This window comes from Myodes glareolus, chromosome 8, assembly GCF_982192425.1.
Source record: "Myodes glareolus chromosome 8, mMyoGla1.1, whole genome shotgun sequence".
In the NCBI taxonomy this organism is placed as follows: Eukaryota; Metazoa; Chordata; class Mammalia; order Rodentia; family Cricetidae; genus Myodes; species Myodes glareolus.
Window position 1 is genome coordinate 4243713 of NC_142033.1, and position 21732 is coordinate 4265444.

Below are 21732 nucleotides of genomic sequence, written 5' to 3' on the forward strand. Positions count from 1 at the left end.
TGTTACAGATGCTCCTATCCCATGCAAATGCACAGGAGCACAGATCAACTGCCTCTGGAGGATTAATGAGATACCCGATCCTTTGGTTTCATCTCGGGAGAACAAATTGGAATCAAAAGTTGAAGGGACACATGTATGTCTTTATGTCCCAGTCTTTTAGGTTTTATTAAGGATGCTGGGAAAACAGTATGTTTGCATATTAAATGAGTGATAATGGAAAATGCACTATTGCTTGATGGCATTTCGGTTTCTAGAAACAGCAGAAGCTTTCAGAAGACAGCTAAGATGAGGACTTGAGTGCCAGGAAGCAACATGTTGGCCTCTTAATGATGTTTTTCCTTTGAGACTTTTAATAAAAATAATTTATATAACACATCTTATCTAACCCAATATATCAAAATATTATTTCCACAGGCAGTCAATATAATATATGCATGCCATCTTTTAACATTATATTTATTTGGTTGCAAAGTAAGAGGGAAACTGTATTCAAAGAGAAATGATAGTACAGAGTGTAAGAGAATCCATGGGTAAGTGTGAGGTGGACAGCTCAGACATATCTCAGTGGTCAAGAATGCACTGACCGCTCTTCCAGAGAAGCTCAGTTCACAGCATCCACATGGGGCAGCTCGCAAATCCCTGTGACTCCAGCACCAGGGGATCTGACTTCCTTTGCTGGCCCCCAAGGGTGCCAGCACTGCCATCACATATCCCTGTCTATTGAGAACCCTCTGCTTAGTTCCACAGCCTAGTTTTTATTGTGTCATTTCATTCTTGATGTTTTCCTTTTTTTTTTTTTTTTTGGATTTTGGTTATGATTTCCCTTGTCAAGGGTGTAGCTGGTGAGGGTTTTCTCCCACACATGTATCCAGAGAACTCTGTCTCCTATTACAGAGATACTTGCCCATCTGTGTTCATTGCTGCTCTAGTCATAATAGAGTAAATAACCTAGATGTTCAGTGTTAGATGGCGCTGGTGATGAATGTAATGGAAATGTGGCACTATAATAAATCCATGCAGGAAGATACAGACCACCACACTAATATAGACAATCACGCTTTTAAAGTCCTTTAGTTTTGCCCATGACTAACAGCATGCTCATGCCTCAAGCACCCTGGTGCAGAAGGTCAGAGGTACAGCATTTTCAGGGCAAAGCATATACTTTCACTGATACTGAATGAGAGGCAAAGTTACCTTGCATGATTTGTTTTGATAGAGCACAGTTATTTCAGACACAACAATACAATCACTTTTGACTTACACTTCTTTGGTTGTTTTAGTTTATGTTTTTATTTCACTAATTATTTGGCTTAACACATTTGGATCACAGTGGTCATGGGAATCCCAAATGTGTTTCTAAGGCAGACATCACTGTTGTGGGGTAGAGGGCTGAGAAGTGTCTGGGCTGACAAAATGGAGATAGGACAAGATGGCTTTGCCTTAGTCATTTCAGTACATGTATGGTGTGGGAGGTCCTTCTGTCTGTGTGTTCCTTTTATTGGTTAATGAAAAAGGAACTACTTTGAGCCTATGGCAATCTAGGCTGTGTGCTGGGAGAAAGAATGGCAGAGTCAGAGAGAAGCCATCGAGCTGCCCCAAGCAGATGCTGGGAACTGTACCTGGTAAGCCACAGCCATATATATATATATATATATATATATATATATATATATATATATATATGGATTAAATTAAGATGTAAGAGTTAGGCAATAAGAAGCTAGAACTAATGGGCCAAGCAGTGATTTAATCAATATAGTTTCTGTGTGATTATTTTGGGTCTAAGCTAACCGGACAGCTGGGAACCAACATGCAGCACCCTCCTTCCAAAACATGTATGTGATAGAATTTTATTCAGTTGTAAAGAAAATAAAATTTGTAGAAAAATAAATGGAACTGGAAAATGCCTTGCCAAGTAAGGTAATACAGGTCTGGGAAGACAAATGTTCTCTCTCAAATGGTGTTTCTATCTTGAAATTTTTACATTTGTGTGTTTAGGTCAGAGCCAGGCAGAGTGAAAGACACCATTGCTGTAGAGGGGCAGTAAATGCATGTTATATGAAAATAAAGAGGGAATGCTAGCAGAGAAAGGGTTACTTGGGGGTAAGAGAGAAGGAAGGAGGTGAGGGGTGGAGGGAAGTTCATCTGAAACTAGATCTGTGTTGTAAGCCAATTAAACAAAAATACTTAAAAAATGAGGGGATAACACTGCTCTCAGAGTTATGGGTTCTTAAAAAAAAATTGTGGCACAGACGTGGAATACCTCCTTGTGAGTTGTTGGTCCAGGAGTCTTCAGGTGCCCCATAAGTGTAAGGCAGGTGTCACAGATACACTTAGGTTTAGAATAAATCCAGAATAGGGTTGGGGGGTGAAGAGAATCAACTAGAAAATTAATTACAGAAGCTTCTCAATTTCAGAAGTACCATTTATTAATTGTTGCTCTCAGTGTCTGTGCTACTGGGGCTATATTTAGGAAGTGGTTTTCTATGCCAATGTGTTCAAGTGTATTTCCCACTTCTTCTTCTATGAGGTTCAGTGTGGTTGATGCATTTGGACTTGATTTTTGTGCATGGCAATAGATATAGATCTATTTTCATTCTTCTACATGTTGATATTCAGTTCTGACAGCACCATTTGTTGAATATGCTTTCCTTTTTCCATTTTATATTTTTAGCTTCTTTATAAAAAAATCAGGTGTTCATATCCAGGTCTTCAATTCAATTCCACTGGTCCTTCTGTCTGTTTCTATGCTAATACCAGGCTACTTTCATTACTGTAGGTTTATTGTAGAGTTTGAGGTTCAGGATTGTGATGCCGTCAGAAGTTCCTTTATTGTACAGGATTGTTTTGGCTATCCTGGGTTTTTTGCTTTTCCATATGAAGTTGAGTATTGTTCTTTTGAGGTCTGTGAAGAACTTTGCTGGGATTGTGATCTACATTGAATCTGTAGATATATTTTGGTAAGACTGCCATTTTTACTATGTTAATTCTACCTACCCAAGAGTATGGGAGATCTTTCCATTTTCTGGTGCCTTTATCAATTTCTTTCTTCAAAGACACTCAATCATACCACAAAGACATGTGCTCAATTATGTTCATAGCAGCATTTTTTTTTGTAATAGCCAGAACCTGTAAACAACCTAGATGCCTCTCTACTGAAGAATGGATAAAGAAAATGTACATTTACACAATGGAGTACTACTCAATGATAAAAAATAATGACATCTTGAAGTTTGCAGGCTAATAGATGGATCTAGAAAAAGCCATATTGAGTAGGGTAACCCAGATCCAGAAAGACAAATATAATATGCATTCACTCATAAGTGGCTTCTAGATATAATGCAAAGAAAAGCCAGCCTACAGTTCACAATCCCAGAGAAACCAGACAGCAAAGAGGACCCTGAGAGAGACAGACATGGATCTACATAGAAACGTGAAAAAGACAAGATCTCCTGAGTAAATTGAGAGGCAGCGGTCACAGGAGAGGGTAAAAGGGGAGAGGGGAGGGAGGGAGGGCAATGGAGAGAACGTATAGTTCAATAAAAACAATAAAGAGAAGAAAGTTTATTACATAGTTATCCAATCCTCAGACTTGGGGATGTAGTCAGTGACATACTTGGGGCACCAGCTCCACTATGTAATAGACGTAAAAACTGAATAGAAGCAGACAACAAATGACAGAAGTAGGAATGTGGTGACCTCTGGAGAGGACGGCCATGGTGGAGCTTGAGGGAAGCCCTCTGGGCTTTTCCCATTCTTCCCCCCTCTTCTCTTTACTTTCTGTTCTTTTTTTCCCCCTCCAAGGTGGAGCACAGAGGCAGTTTTGCTTTGTAGCCCTGGCTGGTCAGCAACCTCTACGTAGCACAGGCTGTCCTTCAGTCTGTCAACCTTGGGCCTCAGGCGGAGTGTCTGAGATTGCCTGTGTGTGCTCCTATTCCCTTTCTGAGGTACTCCAAGTGTTCTGAAATAAAAAAATAAGAGTTTCACAAATACACATGTGTCACATTGTAAATATACATGAAGCTGTCTGGTCAGATTTTCTATAATTTTGCATGTATGTGCATGTGTGGCTGTGCATGGGTGTGCAAACCCATGGAGGAACACTAGTGTTGTCCTCACTCACACACTGAGTCTGAGGAATGACTTTCTGATTATCTAGAATAGCTAGTCCACAAGCCCCAGAGATCCCCTGCCCCCCCCCCCCCACTATCAGGTTCTTTATCTGGTGCTGAATCTGAACTCAGGTCCTCATGCTTACAGAGTTGGGTCACTGCTCAGCGTGAGCTTTCTCTGTACGTATCTTATACTCTGATAAAAATTAATGTCATCAAAAACTTGTACAATTTTTATTCTTTGAGAATTTTGAGAACTTCATACATACGATGTATTTTAATCATACTTAGCCTCACTCACCCTCCAAGACTACAACAGAATTCCCTCCCAACATCTTTCTCCCCCAATAATCTCCTCTTCCTCCCTCCCTTCCTTACTCTTTTTTGCCTGCCTGCCTCCCTCCCTTCTTTCTTTTTCTCTTTCTCTTTCTCCCCTTCTTCAATAACCCACTGAGTCCAGTCAGTGCTGCCATGAACACATGTGAGTAGAATAATCCCCTGGGTAGTCTACACACCAAGGATGCACTCCTGGAGAAAACCGACTTTCCCTCTCCTGGCAGTCATCACTGTGTCTGCAGCTCCTCAGCTGAAGGGGGAGGGCTCCTGTTACCTTCCCCCACTCATGCTAGAAGGTTAAAAAGACTGATAGAGTATGAAACAGACTTACTTTTCAACATTAACTTTCTGGTCCATGAAGTGTCCTACACTGCACACATTAACTGCAGGTTAACAGTTAACTAAGTTAGTTCCTCCTCCCCTCTTCTTACTCTTTAGGGATAGAGATCGATATTTAGCCCAGGCACCCAAACCCCAAATCCTCCTGCCTCAGGCTCTCGGTTATAGGGATTGCAATTGTGAACAGTGAATTATTTTTCAATTGGTTTCTTCAGAAACAAAATGAAGCTATAAATCAATTTATATTAACAACCTGGGTGCTTACCAAGCCCTATCCTAGGATGTCCTGATCCACCACGTGTTTGTCCCTTTCTGTGCTAAGCAAATATTTACCTCCTGTTTCTTCCCCAGCCTAACCTGTTAAGTCCCTCCCCCCTCCCCCCCCCCCCACCAAACCGTTACTTTCAGTTTCTCTCTTCTGGGATACTAAATGCTGACTTCTCGAGCTTTGGGCCTGACCTAGGGCTCAGTGCTGACAGTCCAGTTCTCTGGAAGCTGGCCCTGAGCTGGGCCCACCCAACCTCACGACCCCACAGAGCCTGACCCCACATTCCTCCTCCACGGAGCCGCTCCCCACACCACCTCCCCCACCCACACCCTTCCCCCACCCCAGGACGTCCTGGTGTTCTACTTCCTCTCCTCTCTTTGGGTGCCGCCCAAGTCGCTGCCATTGAAGGAGCAGAGGTGGCCTAGATGCGGAGGCTATAGGACACTGTGGGGCAGAAGCCGGAGTCTCAGACCAGAGCTGCAACTCTCCTCCCATCCTGTGCGCAAACAGACTGGGCCTCTGCTTCCGATCCTGGTGAGTGTGGGCAGCCAGGGCTGGGAAATCCTTTGCAGCTTCATTTCCAAGTGTGAAATGCAAATTGCTGGTCCTATCACCTGTCTGTAGAGGGTGTGGTGTTCAGGGCGGGTTGATCTCCAGATGTGTGAAGGTGAATAAGGTTGATGATGTCGGGTGGGCGAAAATGTTATCAAGTAGTGAAGTTATCACAAGTGCAAAAGTAATTTGTTAACACTGGTATTGTAAGGGACCTGGACAATTTATCCTTTTTCTTTATCTCACGATGTAAAATTTGTCCAAAAATCTGTAGCTTGCTATGCAGCTATACATTAACTCCTTACATCTCTTCCTTGGATACTGAGGAAGAAGTTTGAACAGACAAAAATTAAAAGCCAAAACAACTAGGTTGTAAGCCTGCCAGTTGATTGTGTATATATAATGCAATCCTTTTTTTCCCTGTCTAATACTAGAAATGTAATCGCTTATCTAGTTTTAGGAAGACAGAAACTTTAATAGTAACACATATTAATAAGGATATGTGTTCAGGCCTGTGTGTTTGCACAGAAGAGCCCCCTTTTTAAAAAACTGATTTTATTGAGCTCTACATTTTTCTCTGCTCCCCTCCCTTTCTCTCCCCTCCTCTTCAGCACTCTCCCATAGTCCCCACGCTCCCAATTTACTCAGGAGGTCTTGTCATTTTCTACTTCCCATGTAGATTAGATCCATGTCTGTCTCTCAGAGGAGCCCTTCTTATGGTGTTGACTTGCCTCTCTCCAGCAGTGCATTTTCTTAGACCAACATGTATTAAAATGCACACACGCGCAGAACCTATTTCTGCACTTAACTGTGGCTAAGCATCTGAAGCACTGAAAGGAGGATAAATATGATAAGTGGACAATAAAATACAAACTAGAATGGAGAATTGTGAGAAGGAACACTCAAAGCTGAATTGAGTTATATTTTAAGTGATTTATTCAATTTTATTTGATGTGCACAAGTGTTTTGCTTGCATGTTTGTAAGTGCACTGCTTGAACACTTGGTGCCCCTGGAGGTCAGGGAGGCCCCCGATTCCCTGGAACTGGGGTTGCAGACAGTCGGAAGTTCCTATGTAAGGCTGGGAGTGTAACCAGGTCCCCTGCAGGAGCAGTGTGTGCTCTTAACCGCTGAGCCATCTCTCTAGCCCTTAAGTTGCATTCCTGAGACCATAGCAAGAAGGGGTCAATCAGTCTTCCAGCTCAGAGGAAACATCAGGGGAAACAGACACTTCTCCTGGCTTTTGCTTTTGAGGGAACATCTCTTGTGTGGGTTAATTTGGGTTGTTGAGGAGACTCAAAGGAAGGCTATGCCTAGAACCATCCCATAATGCCAGAGCAGCGCCTCTGCTAAGGTAAACTTTAGCTGTCATTTCCCATACCCTGTTACAGACACCTTGATGAACAGGTCTTACTTAAAAATAAACCAAGGTTTTCTATGGGTTGTGTGAATTTCATGTTCTCTAAGCGTTTGGAAAATGCCGACCTTTGAGCCACATTGCTTATCTTTTGGAAACACCATGTGATGTCTCAGTGAAGTTGACGAGTGTGTATGATCAGCATAGGGCAGTTTTCCTGACATCCGAGATGTTCTGTTGACTGTTTTTGATTTAAGATGGACTGTATTTGAAAATGTATGAAGTAGGAAGTCTCAGAAAGAACTTCTTGGCGAAAATAATTAGGATTAAGATGGTTTATGAAAATGAAAGAACTGGAAAGCCTATTTTGCATAGGTGCGCATGTGCATGTGTGTGTTTGATGATAGTGATGCCCAGGAAAATATTTACATAGGAAAGGTCAATGTGCCTCTGATTTCACTGGCCCATGACAGGTGCATCTCAGGTAAGAGTGTGTTCTTGATTCTGTAAAACTGGAAAAGCAAACTTAAAGTATACCTTAGTGTTATGTCTATGATTTATTACTAATTTTTCTAACTTTAGACAATATTTGTACTTCAGATCTATAATACTGTTTATAGTTTTAGTTATTTCCTTGCTTGGAATTGAAACATTTTCAGTGTTTGGGGGACTATAATATACACCTTATAGTCTGCTTAAAAATGATAGTAACTTTGTTACATGAGAATATAAAATGTCTAATATTATTTCATTCTCCCTTCCCTCCTTTGTGTTGTTACTGCCATATATATGTACATAGTATGCCGGTATTTTGACATTTTTCTTGATGTATATTATTTGCACAAAATAATGGGTTATGACTTTTTCATACATGCATATAACATGTTGTGATCCTAGTCACCTCTCTTCCCTGTTACTGTCTTTCCTCCTTCCCCCACCCCCTTTGCCCACATATATTAAAAAACAACAATGAAGTGTACTTATTGCTTTATGTAATATCTTGCTCCTGTAATGAAGTTAAGAGAATGAGAAACTGTAATTGTAGAGATCTTGATATTTACCTATATACTATTTGGGGTATTTATTTCTTCTTATAGATCAGCTTCATTTCTCACTCTAATTTATGTCTTTACCGTAGGGTAATTTCCTTGCTCCATGCCGTTCTGCCTCCGTCCTTTATGATATATGTTGCTTGAGTGTTATGAACCCAACAATATAATTTTATAATTATTTCTTCAAATGGTTATCTTTTTAAACTAGTTAAGAGAAAAAAGAAAAGATAGTTGCCTGGTCTTTTGTGATTACGTATGTAATTGCCCTTTTGGTCCCTATCTGATGTGAGGACTTGAGTTACCATCGTGTACCTTTTTCTTCCAGCCTGAAGAAGGTTTATTTGATGTGCTAGAAGTCAGGCCTGCTGCTAGCAAATGGGTTCACTTGTTATCTTGGAATATTCTTACTTTTCTTTTGAATTTTTGAAGGCTGAGCCCCACTGTTGGTTGCTGTAGTGTTTTCAGCTCCATAATTTCTATTAATAATAATTTCTATTACTACTACTACTACTACTTCTACTACTAATTTTTATTACTTCTTTTTATTTTCTTCTTTGCCGTCCTCCACCTCTACTCCCAATGCTGGGTCTCCAGAGACTCATGTAAGCCAGCACTCTACCACTTGCTGATATTCTAACACCATTTGAGATAGAGATGGATAGACGGATGATAGGGTCTCCTTACTGTCTCTATTTCATAGACCATCGTCATATAATTTAATTTTTCTCATACATTTTTATTGAAAAAATTCCACACGGTATATTCTAATAATAGTTTCCTCTCCATTGATTCCTCCGAAATCCTCCCGCCACTACTCCCATCCAACTCCACGTCCTTACTTCTCTCTCTTCAGAAAGAAAACAGGCAGTAAGAAAGAAAAAGAGAAAAGGAAGGACGGAAGAAAGAAACAAAACCCCCCAAACCCCACAAAATCAGAAAACATAATAGATAAGCAAAAAACCGGTAAGACAAAATCAAAACTGCCCAAACAAATAAATTAAAAACAAAAAGTCTACAAAATTTTCATGGAATTTGTCAACTTCTAATATCCAGGAGGATAACTGTAAGTTTTTCTTTAGGTTCACCTTCTTATTTAGCTTCCCTAGGATCACGAATTATAGTCTAAATGTCCTTTATTTATGGCTAGAATCCACTTATGAGTGAGTACATACCATATTCCTCTTTTTGGGTCTGGGTTACCTCACTCAGTAAAGTGTTTTCTGTTTCTATCCATTGTGTTGGCCATCTACTGCTGGGCACAGGGCCTACTCTTACATGCTGTAAATATACCCAGTGAGACTCCATTGGAGAAATCCAGTTTTTCCTTTACAAGAGGGTATCCATTGCAGATAGCATCTAGATTAGGAGTGGGGGTGCGTGTCCACTTCCCCCTTTCAGCACCGGGATCACATCTGGCTTGAACCTAGAAAACAATACAAAGAATCAAAGAGACAAAGAGCTGGTTCTTCAAGAAAGTCAACAAAATAGACAAACCTTTATTCAAACTAAACAAGAGGCAGAGAAAGAATATCCAAATTAGCAAAATCAGAAATGAAAAGGGGGGACATAACAACAGATACAGAGGAAATCCAGAGAATATTTAGGTCATACTTCAAAAACCTGCACTCCTCAAAATTGAAAAACTTAAAGGAAATGGACTATTGTCTGGATAAGTACCACATATCAAAATTAAATCAAGACCAGATAAGCAAATTAAATAGACCTATAACTGCTAAGGAAATAGAAACAGCATCAAAAGTCTCCCAGCCAAAACAAGCCAAGGACCAGATGGTTTCAGTGTAGAATTCTACAAGAACTTCAAGGAAGAACTAATACCAATACTTGTCAAATTCTTCAACACAATGGAAACAGAAGAAACATTGCCAAACTCTTTCTGAGGCTACAGTTACCCTGATACACACACACACACACACACACACACACACACACACGCACACACACACACACATACACACTCGAGCTACATTGGTACATAGAAAATTAAAATTTCTTCTCCATGAAGATTATTGCCCAGCTAACTTTAGGATGTGAAGCAAAAGGTTAATAAAAAGTCTAGACTTTGGCCTCACACCTATTCTCTTCAGGAATGACTTTCTTATGGTATAATTAACATCACACACCTCACCAACTTACAATGCACAGTTGTGTGGCTATAGGAATATTCAGAGATATGCAAACATATTATCTACTCTGTTTACTTAATCCAAAGATGCTTTTGCACAGTTTCTCTCGGTATTTCCAGTGTGTGTGTTACACTGTGTGTGGAGATCACAGGATAATTCTTGAGAGTCAGTTCTTTTCTTCCAACTTGTTGAGGTGATCTCTCCTGTACTTTTTTCCATGCTGGGTCCTCCAGGTTAGCTGGCCCTTCAGCTTCCAGGAGATCTCTGTGCTAAAATTACAAAGGCAAACCACTGTAGTCCCCTTTTCATGGCGTTATTGGATTGAACTCAGATCTTTCAATCTTGTTCAGCCAGCATGTTTTCCTGCAGAGACATCTTGCTGAACCCTGGATGGTTTTTAGAGCTGTTTTCTTGGTATGTGTTTCAGAGGATCAAGTCCAGAGCCTTGAATGTATTAGGCATTTCACCCACAAACAGAGTAATTTGACTTCTTCCTTTCCTGATTGAATGTCTCTCTCATCTTATTTCTTTGAGTATTCAAACCCTGTATTATATAATAGTTCAGGGAATGGCTGCCTTTGGCTCTCGTTCTCTAGACTACTTCTTTTTGACTGGGGGCAACTGTGTCTTTGGGGGATCCTTGAGAAAACTGGGATATAATGAAGTCCAGGCTTGAGCAGTATCACTCAATTATGTGAAGCTGGGCGATCTCAGCCAGAAACCTTGAAACTATTTTGGATGCAGAATTTTGAAGAGACTGTAACAGAGACATTCTGAAATGCTGGATCATCTGTGCCATCCATTTTCACTGGTGTTTTGTAGGCAGAGACTGCTTGTTCATTTACCGGCCACCCAGATGCAAATAATCATATAGAAACTGTATTAATTATAACACTGTTTGGTCAATAGCTTATGCATATTTCTAGCTAACTCTTACATCTTAAATTAACCCATTTCTATTAACCACTGTGAATCACTACTAGATTGTGGCCTACTGGTAAGTTTCTGGCTGGTGGCTTGTGTCTTTCTCCTTCGGCAGCTACATGGCGTCTCTTTCACTTTGCCTACTTTCTCCCTTTATCTCTGTTTGGATTTCCCACCTGGCTTTACTCCACTAAGCCATTGACCATAACAGACCTCCTAAAAACTGTGACTGCAGACATGAGGGAAGAAACCAAGAAAAACTACAAGATGATGACTTATAAGCTGGTCCCTTGACATGGGACCAGCTCTGAGACTGAATGAGACATGAGTCTTGTTGGCTACAGAGTCTTCATGACAATTAACCATGCAGTTCACACGGACTTAAAAAGTTGACAGACGCCTTTTATCTGCTCAAATATAAAACAAAAAAAGTCATCTTTAGTTGATTTGTGCACACTGCACATTCCATGCTTGTGTTAATGTATGTATTAATGTATGTTGCCTTTAAAAGTCTGTATATTTTCAAAATAGAGAAAAGGAATAGACACCAAAAGAAGAAGAAAAGTAGATGAGGTGATTCAGTCTCTCAGAATTCCTCTATTACACTTTCCTCAAAAAAAAAAAAAAATCAACCTTCCGGACAACTTCAAAGCTGCTAGCTAAGATGATCCAGCCTGACAGACTACTCCAGCTAGTATTTCAGATAAACCCTACAACTTTTCCTTTACACAGAAACTGGACAATAAATGATACAGCTAGCTCTTCCAAGACTTGATCATTATCTCAATTTTCTCAGTGTTCCCTAAAGATTCTATCACCCCAGACAACAGGAAGTAATTTTAAGAACACAATGCCCACATTCCTAAGAGGTGGGATGAGTGGTTTTGATCGCTTGGTGGGTTATGGATGTTTGTCATTATTTAGGACGGTTGGTTGCAAATTGGTATTGGCCATGGTAAGGGAAGAAATTAGGTAAAGTTGGTTTACGGAATCCTTTTTTGAATAAAAGGGGGATATATAGGAATGATAGGCTAAAAAGACAGATTATTGAATCTACTTTTAAACTAAATGGAACTATTATCTTAAATATTTTACATTGGTATCACTTTTGTATATTAATACAAATTTAAGGTTATTTTTATCAGAATATACTAATATGTTTTTTATCTTGCTTAATATGTTTTTGTATATTGATACAAATTTAAGGTTATTATTATATCATACTATATATATATATACACACACAATAGTAGAAATATGTATTTCTACTATCAAGGTATTGTACCTATGCAGCTCATTTAAAAATGTAATGTATAATTCTAGTCCTTGAAAGCTATTATTATAAATTATTTAGGATAATTAAGAAATGCAGGTTAGTAGTCATCCAGAATCATCAAAATTGTAGTCATGTTAGTTATGTTAGTTGCAAATGTGGTACCACGAGGATCGCGAGCAAGACGCATACACACACACCTGGTCGGGAAGGGCATGTGACACAGCACATTAGCTAACCCTCCCCCGGCTCAGATCAGGGCAGAAAAGAGGGTGAGTGCCAAACTTTGCAAGATGGCGTAGGACAGTCTGTGAAAACCTCCTGCTTTACCTAAAAGTCTGTCAGATATTCTAGGCCGTGGGCTGAAGATGGACGCCCCAATGTTGCAGATAAGCCTTGGGTGACTGTCAAGTTAGCCAGTTTCTCTCGTTTCTATAGTTTTAGAAGTTGTTTGTTCTCTACTTCCTCTTTACTCAGGTAATATTATATCCTTCTCAGGTCTCTGATGAGATTGAAAACTGTATAGTTTTAGTTACAGCTTTTCTTGTTACCAGATTCAAAAATAAAAAAGCTCACAAAAGAGATGTAAAGTATATAGGTTGAGGAGAGACATAAAAGCTTAAGTTATGTATCTGAGTAAATGCTTTAAGGTCTAAAAATATATTTTTAAACTGGCAATATAAGTTATGATAGAAAATAGTTTAGGTATAAAACTTTGAAATCACCAAGTTAGGATAGATAACAGAGTATTTTCTCCAAATTTGCCAAATACAAATGGATCTGACATTGTGAATGTAATCCATACCTGATAATTGTTTTTATTGTGTATCATTTTACTGAGTTAGAGTCAAAACCCTTTCCTTTTCATTTAGGCAAATAGATGGAAGTTTCTGTCTCACCCGGTCCCACTGCCATTCAGTCCCAAAGAAGCACACAGAAGCTTATGTTAATTGTAAACTGTTTGGTCTATTAGCTCAGGCTTATTATTAACTTGCTCTTAAAACTTAAATTAACCCATAATTCTTGTCTGTGTTCAGTCATTTGGCTTGGTAACTTTTATCGGTGAAGCATTCTCATCTTGCTTCTTCTGCATCTAGCTAGAGACTATGTCTCTGCCTTCTCTCTTTTCAGAATTCTCCTAGTCTGATCACCCCACCTATACTTACTGCCTGGCTACTGGCCAATCAGCGTTTTATTAAACCAATACATGTGTCAAATCTTTATAATGTACAAGAGCATTCTCCCACAGCTCAAAAAAGAGGAAATATTGTGTGATATTTGTTCACGCAGTGTGAAAGGCACCTTCTGATTGGTTTAATAAAGGGCTGAATGGCCAGTGGCTAGGCAGGAGAGAATAGGCAGAACTTTGGGTAGAGGGAGGAACTCAGGGTTATGAATCTAGGTGTGAGAGAGATGCCAGCGAGACACTAAGCAAGTCAGATGTACAGAACAGAAGAGAGACTAAAAAGACTTGTAGAAGACCATAGACTAATACGAACAGACTAATTTAATTTATAAGAGCTAATTGGAAACAAGCCTAAGCTAAAGGTCAAGTTTTCATAATTAATAATAAATCTTCGTGTCCTTATTTGGGGGCTGGTGTTCAAGAAAGACCTATTAACTACACCCATAAAGTGTTGTAAACATGACTGCCCCAAACGTGGGCTGAAGAGGAGGACAGCCATGAATGTGCCAAGTGGCTGGAGAAAAGTCCAGGAGCCTCAGCTCTACACAGAGAACTACAGGCAACGGTAAAGCTGGGAGCGGGAGAGGTGGCCTTTCCCAGGGAAGAGCACACCGACTGGTGTCCAGTGCTAAATGGTCAGCCCTGAAAACGTACATATAAATAACATATGCACTCAACAGGTGTGTGTGTGTGTGATTACAAGTAGATATATGCTTTCAATAACAGTTTAGGAAAAAAGAGTCCATGCATTTGATCAGGGAGGGATATATGGGAAGGTTTGGAGGTAGGAAAGGGAAGGAGAAATGTTGTAATTAAAATATAATTTCAAAAATAAACAATAACTATCAGATAAGTAAATAAAATGATCATTGGTAAAGTTTAAAGACTAACATTATCTATGAGCACATTTCTTAATAAAATGCTGATTCATCAAATCTTAAAGTAGAGAAAAATATCAATATAGATATCACTGGACTTGGAATATGTTCCTTTTAACTATAAGAATCTGGAAGTTCTAGAAGATTTAATGACAAAACTGTTGGGGTGGGGGCTACCAAGGTCCACACAGGAGAAAGGAGCCAGGAAGCTTTCACTGCAACCGCTCCCTTCTAGGGAGCAGCAAGCTTGTGCTGCATTACAGGGCCCAGGGTTAGAGTCCTCGTCCTGATAGCCTTGGTCTTCCTAATCAGACCAGAAGTCTGCGAGTGTGGGAAGCTTTGTTCATTTTAGCAGCCACTCAGACAAGTAGGAGAACCTAGGGTGCACATGGTCCCCTAAGCTTTCAGATGTTTTCTCTCACTGAAGGAGGCCTTACTCAAGCAGTGTTGTATATGCTGAATAACTCAAAATGGATAGTCCACACCTCACAAGGGTAGCTATGATTCCCACACTAGAGCACATATCAAAATGTGGATATTTCATCACTCAACTATTATAAGACAGTCAGAATAATTTCATAAGCAACTACCTGCCTTCTAAATTTATTAAGTACTGTTTTCCAAAACCACAGATTACAGAATATATACATTAGTAACAAGAAGACATAAACTCCAGAAGCTAGAGAGCTGGTTTAGTGCACTGGCTGCATTTCCAGAGAAACAGGGTTCAAGTCCCAGCACTGATATGGCAGCTCACAACTGCTGAAGATCTGGTTCCAGGGGACCAGACATCCTTATTTTGCCACCTCCATACACATTCTCTCTCTCTCTCTCTCTCTCTCTCTCTCTCTCTCTCTCTCTCTCTCTCTCTCTCACACACACACACACACACAGATATTCACACAGATACACATTCACAGACATATACACAGATACCCATACCTCACACATACTCACAAACACACATTCACACACAGGTACACTCACTCACAGACACACACACACACAGACACACACACACACACAAACACACACACACACACAGATATTCACACAGATACACATTCACAGACATATACACAGATACCCATACCTCACACATATTCACAAACACACATTCACACACAGGTACACTCACTCACAGACACACACAGACACACACAGACACACAGACACACACACAGACACACACACACACACACACACACACACACTTCATGCTACCATGGGAAATCAAAGTTCAGGCCAAGGTCCCAGCTTAGAGGCTGACTCCCGAGCATTCCTCAGGCAGTGGAGAGAATATGTCAGTGCTTACAGCACAGAACAGCAAACATTCATTTACAGATATGACTTCCCTCAATAAAATTATGCTATTCAAGAATATCAAACAACAAATAAAAAACCAAAGTCACTCACTGTTTATTTTATCCAGCTGCATTTGTCAAGCAGGATTTGTTTCAATGAATTTGTTATGCTATTTTTCATTACATATATATTTATAGTTGTTTGTGATGTAGTGTTCCAGTTATTAACATGTAGTTATCTTTATTTTTCCTAACTTTGGCTGGGTATCTGCTTTGTCAGGTAGGAGTGGAGCTTTCCTGTCTGTTTGCTTAAAATGCCGTTCCCATCCTTTCCCTGTCAGTCCTCATATGCGCTGCCAGCTAACTGAGTTTCCCGCTGCAACAAACAAGTGGTCATTGTTTCCTGCTTTTCAATTCAGCCTGTCAGTTACATCTTTTACTCCAGAGTTGAGACCACTTATATTTATGTTAGTGTTAGAATGTTTGTACTGAATGAAATCCTATAATTTGGCAGGCTTCTCTTCACCTTCTGACTTCCTGTGTTGGCTTCAATTGGCTGTGTTATTTTCTTTCTCTCTCATCTTAGATGTTTGCTGGCTCCTTGGCACTTTGCTTTCTATTGCTTTGAGAAAACATCACGACCAAAAGCTACTTGGAGAGGAAAAGGTTTATTTGGCTTACACTTCCACATCATAACTTGGCCAGGAACTGAATCAGACCATGGAGGAACATGTCAGTTGATGCAGGCAATTCTTCACCTGTGGATTCTTCTTCCCAGATGACTCCAGCGTATGCCAAGCTGACAAAAGCTAACCAGCACACTTCCTGAGTTTTTGCTGTTGATTTCTTAGAACTACAAGAGTAATTTTCTCCTGCGCTCTTGTGATCCTAGCTTTCTGTCTTCTTCCTTTGTGTTTTTATTTTTCCATGAGTGTCTTCTTCACTTTGTGGACCCTTTGTGGTCCAGAATTGCTTTAGCTGTGTTCATCTTGAAGGTCTTTATACAGGATGGATTTGAATTTAGTCACATTGGCTGTTACTCTTTTCTTTGAGGGCTCAGAATACACAGTTGCATGCTCTTGGCTTCAGCATTTCTGTCAAGGAACATGCTGCTGTTCTGATCGGTTTTCCAATTAGGTACGTATTAGTGACATGACTCTTCTCTGTATTAGCTTCGGGCATTCTTTTCTTGTTCTACACTATCTAAATTTTACTGAGAGTGTGATATGTCAAGAATATTTTCTGGTCCTATGAATGTGATGGTCTAAATTACCTCTGTACCTAGACATTCTTATCTTTCAATAGATACGGGGTATTTTAGGATATTGCTTCAATGAGTAGGTTTTCTATATCTTTATTATCTATTTCGTCATTCTAGTCTATTAAAATATTCCTGTTTGGTTTGTTTGTTATGTTCTGGAGGTCATCATATTTTTTTTATTTTTCTCTGAATACAATAACTCATCAACCTTATATGTGAAGTCCTGGTATTTTTTATCTTTCAATTAATTTAGTCTGTTGTTGATTCTTTCTCCTGAATTTTAAAAATATATTTGTAGACTTTCCCAAAATTTCCACTTAAAAATTCTGTCTTTATTTATCATTCATATGTTATGTTGTTTTGCTTATTTCATTAAGTTGCCTATCTTTTTGAAGTTGCAATCTTGTTAAAGTTAACCTCCTGATTGATTTCTTTAGCATTCTACTGAGTTTGGTATGTTTAGACTCAGTTGCTGACACCTTATGATCTTTTGAGGAAGTGGTGTGACCTTGTTTCCTTGCATTCTTGTGTTTCCTTGTTGTGGTTGGTGCACCTGTGGGAGTGAGTGTGTTTTACACATTGATGTGAGGACGTGTACATTGAGCATCCATCTGCCCAGACCTTAATCCTCAGCACTGGTCAGGATGGAGAAAAGAGACCACAGTAACGACAGCACCAGAGCCATCTTCCCGAGTTATCGTGATGGGCATAATAGAAGTAATAGGAAAAGCTAATTCATAATAAAACATGATGTTAGCAACTAGTAAAGATACAAACAACAATCACATAATTGAATAAAGGATGTGTAGAAAGAAATGAGAGAAAAGAGAAGAGTAGAAGAGAGAAGAGAAAAAGATTAAAAGCAATACAGTTACCAAATTTAAAAAATATAAATAAAATAGGTAAACCACAGGTGACCATCCTGACAAAGGGAAGGTGAGGCAGGAAGATCACAAATATGTGGCAAGTCTGAGTCAAGGAGACCCTGCCTCACCATTAACAACAGCAGGATCATGTAAGTCACAAGACAGGATTTTTTAAATATTAAAAACTTTTTTACATCTTAAAAATGACATCCTATAGAAAAATTACACATCACGCTTCAGTATCTGGAAGACAGAGACTTGGAAGAGCCTCTCTTGATGCTCACAGAAATTTCCAGGTCTGGGGGCATCAAGGCTGTCTTTGGTGTGCGTCGTCCCTCTGCTGCGCGCTTCCAGGTTGGTGCTGCGCACAGGTGCCATAAGGAGCGGAATATCTCTCACAGTAAACACCCCCGCCGTTTCTGTATAGTCTTCTCCACGGCTAGCCCCAGAGGTCTTTGCGGGCTGTGGTCCAGGTAGGCACTTCTGTGTGTGGGTTTGTCTAAACAAAGCCGTGTCTCCTGGATGCTGTGGAGAAGTGGAGATGGCAAACAGACCATGGAGAAGTTCTGGGAGCTGAGCTGTTTGCCTAACTATTTTCAGATCCTATGCAGCAGCAAACCTCCATGCAATAGGGAAGAAGCTGTAGAAACTGAGTAATCCTTTCACCCTGGTTATCAGTTCTCAGCCCCTGTCTGCTGCACACAAATTGAATCATGAGAAAGTTTCAGAAACCAAAGAATCTGCCAGGCACCTGCTCAGAACTCTCAGGCTCAGCAGTCATCCAGAGGAGCCATGTCATTCCCGGTTACAGGAGGCAGGGCTGCCTGACCTCATGCCTCCACAGCCTGAGCTAGGAGTGTGTCTCAGTCACTCCCTCCTGCACTACTGTCCCTCATGGCTGCCTACCCACCAGGGCACCATGATATGTGCTAGATGATTTTGGATCTCACCACAGCTCAGACTCAGAGAACAGAAGCTCCTGGTTCTAGCACTGTGAGAGACGGGGTATGTAGAGCTCGGACAGTGCCCATCTGTGTTCCTTTGTATTACATAGGACAGGAGTTTTCAGTGTGTGCCTTGCCCTGAGTGACTCCATTTATATGGCAGTGGTTTGCTTCATTTTGAAAGCAAATACTGAGGCAACTTTGAACCTTATGTGTTCAAGTGTCCAGCAAGATAGTAAGATACAGATTGATAGATAAATAGCTTATTGAAACAAATAAATTATTCCTACTTATAAACATGTCAAGCCAGAAACACCTAGACCCATGGATGTTTGAAGAACTTGCCCAAGAAACCAGAGCAATGAGCAATGCAAAGCCCTCACTTGGACCATATTCAATGAGCCACCATCAGCCACCTGATGCGTACATCACTAGACACAAGGCAACAAACTCTCAGCTCTGACCCCAGGACTTCTGCTCACGTGATCAGTCCTAATGAAAGTGTTCCACTTGAGTTCTCATTTGTTCAGACTCCTTATGCCTGGAATCAGCTCTGTGCTTTGGAGCAATCTGCCCCTTGAACCATCTTTGTATCTTGAACTCACACTGTGCCTTGAACCAACTGCGTCTTTATTGGCCACCCTGTTCCACAATAGCTCTCTCTGCATGTTCATCTGCTATGTGATTCTTCCTTCTGTAAATCCACACATCTGTACATCTGTGCACGTACACATACACCACCCTCTTCACACAAAGAGGAGTTGTGAAAATGGCAGTTACATACCTGCCTCTAAACTTATATTGTGTCATATAATATGCTTTTGAGGTAAGACAAATCCGCCCTCTCATCTGTCTTTGTCTTTCTTTATGAATTATGAATAACATTTATACTGCACTCATTAGGGCTCATTTCTATCCTAGGAATTTGGTATCTAAGGGGAGTCTATGTCCTCAGTTATGTCTGATTCTCATTGAATTCTTAGGTAATCACAGCAATATGAACTGTTCATCAGGATGAAATCTGCCTATGAGTGCACAATTTAAAATAATCCTAAAGTGTTCCGTGTAATAATGTTGTTGTGTGGACCATCAACTTACTCTTGCCGTTCCTTCTACAGGAAGGAAGAACCTCTGGAGATGGCATCCAATAGTGACCCTGTTGCAATCCCAATGATAGAAAGCAATCCCAGTGACCTTCCTGGAATGGACACCAGTGACCAGAACACATTGACTGGAGAGGCTGTGTTGAGTTTTCATAACATCAGCTATCGGGAAACAGTTCAGAGTGGCTTTGCATTTCGTAAAAAAACATTCATGATAGAAAGACTATCAAATATGAAGTATGTAAATAAACTAAAGAGACTAGTATATTGCACATTTTTTAACAGAGACTTTCTTTACTATCAATCAGCTGTGTGTGCATGTCTGTGTACATATGTGTTAGTGGGTGTATATGTCTATATGTATATCTCTGTTTATGAGTATGTGTGTGTTCACATGTACAGATGTGTGTATACTATGACACACCCATAGCACAAGACTGTCAGAGGACAATCCTGAGCATTGGTCTTCACCTTCTACCGTACTGCAGACAGAGTCCCTTGTTGCTCACTGCAGAGTATTCCAGGCTAGCAGCCTGCAAGGGTCCTGGGATTCTCCTACCTCTGTCTCCCATCTCTCCATAGAGCATGAAGTTACAGGTGCCACCACTGCACCCAACTTCATGTGAATTCTGGAGACTTAACCGAGGTCCTCACCCTTGTATAGCAAGCGCTTCACCAATGAACCCTCCCCTGCCTTACCTTGTTATACAGACAGATAGATTCATGATAACAGTGAAATTCATGCAATGGAGACTGAAGAACAACACAATGGATGGATGGCACAAAAGCTGGTTCTTTGAAAACACAAACAAACTTGACAAGCCCTTAGATATATTACAGAAAAACAAAACAAAGCAATTGTGAGAAATGGTTTTAACTCAATAAATTAAGGATGGAAAGGTAATATAAAAAGCATACTGTTAACATCAAGAGATATGAGGGATTACTGTAAATTTAAATTCTATAAATTAGAAAATCTAAAAGAATTGTGTACACATCTATACACACATTCCCTCCCTAAACTGAACTGAGCATTTAGAACAGGCTGACTGGGTCAGTTAGCAGTGATGAGATGCAAGCAATGAGGAAGTCCCAACAACAGAAAGTCTGGGTCCTCAAATATTTGCTCAAAATTCATTAAGAGCTAAAAGCAACATTCCACACTTTGTTCAATGACATAGAGAAGCCATGCTTCCAACCAATTCTGAGGACAGAGCACACTTCTGAGATTTCCCCCGTGCAGTCGGCATAGACTCTTCCTCCTGACCCCAACCATCACAGCTGTTCTTGGGTACTGGTTGTTTCTTCTCCTCAGCCTACAACTTCCATCATTTTCTTACTGAGAGGGGGATGGACAGGGCAAGGGATTGACACATTGCCTGGCTAGGAAATAACAAATGGAAGCGTAGCTATGTTTTCTATAAGAATATAGGAATATGGCTTTTTCAGTCTGAATATTCACTACTCCGAATCAGTCAATTGGTATATTGAGACATAGTTTATGTTTGTGCTGTACATATACACCAGTCAATAATGTCCTCTACTTGAGGGATATTTCCTGATCCTAAACTGAGTGTATTATAATCTCTTTATCAGGAAAGGAAATCATCATTTCTGTGGGTGTGTATTTAGCTTTTATATTTTGATTAAGGTGGTGCTTTGTTTTGTTTTGTTTTGAGTGTTATTTGGCAGTGTCCTCCTGTCCTCTGAGTGCTTCTTTCTAGTCTTTGAATTTCTATTTAAAATGAATTGATTTTGGTTTGATTCTATTTTAATAATAACGGCATGGCTACTGATATCCCATGAATTCTTGTGATGAGGTTTACAAGACAGAA

The 21732-nt window shown here is 40.1% G+C and overlaps 1 protein-coding gene and 1 long non-coding RNA gene across 5 annotated transcripts in view; one reads left to right on the top strand and one right to left on the bottom strand.

The window, feature by feature from the left end:
- Positions 1–3535: 3535 nt before the first annotated feature.
- Positions 3536–5213, bottom strand: LOC125408676 (uncharacterized). 2 transcript variants are annotated; one of them, XR_015738517.1, is made up of 3 exons: positions 5053–5213; positions 4628–4737; positions 3536–3961 (listed from the first exon to the last, which is right to left on the bottom strand). It is a non-coding gene; the product is annotated as an uncharacterized LOC125408676 (long non-coding RNA). The 2 variants fall into 2 exon arrangements; XR_007234531.3 differs by lacking the exon at positions 5053–5213 and having other exon boundaries at positions 4628–4773.
- Positions 5214–5341: 128 nt separating this feature from the next.
- LOC125408673 (ATP-binding cassette sub-family G member 3-like) overlaps positions 5342–21732 on the top strand; it is a 57839-nt gene continuing 41448 nt past the window's right edge. For 2 of the 3 annotated variants that reach the window (XM_087908773.1, XM_087908775.1), the window contains exons 1-2: positions 5342–5589; positions 19913–20134. In XM_087908773.1, coding sequence (XP_087764899.1) covers positions 19932–20134 — 203 coding nt within the window. In that variant the 5' untranslated portion in view covers positions 5342–5589; positions 19913–19931. The remainder of the gene's footprint in view (positions 5590–19912; positions 20135–21732) is intronic. The other variant, XM_087908774.1, reaches the window with a different exon arrangement.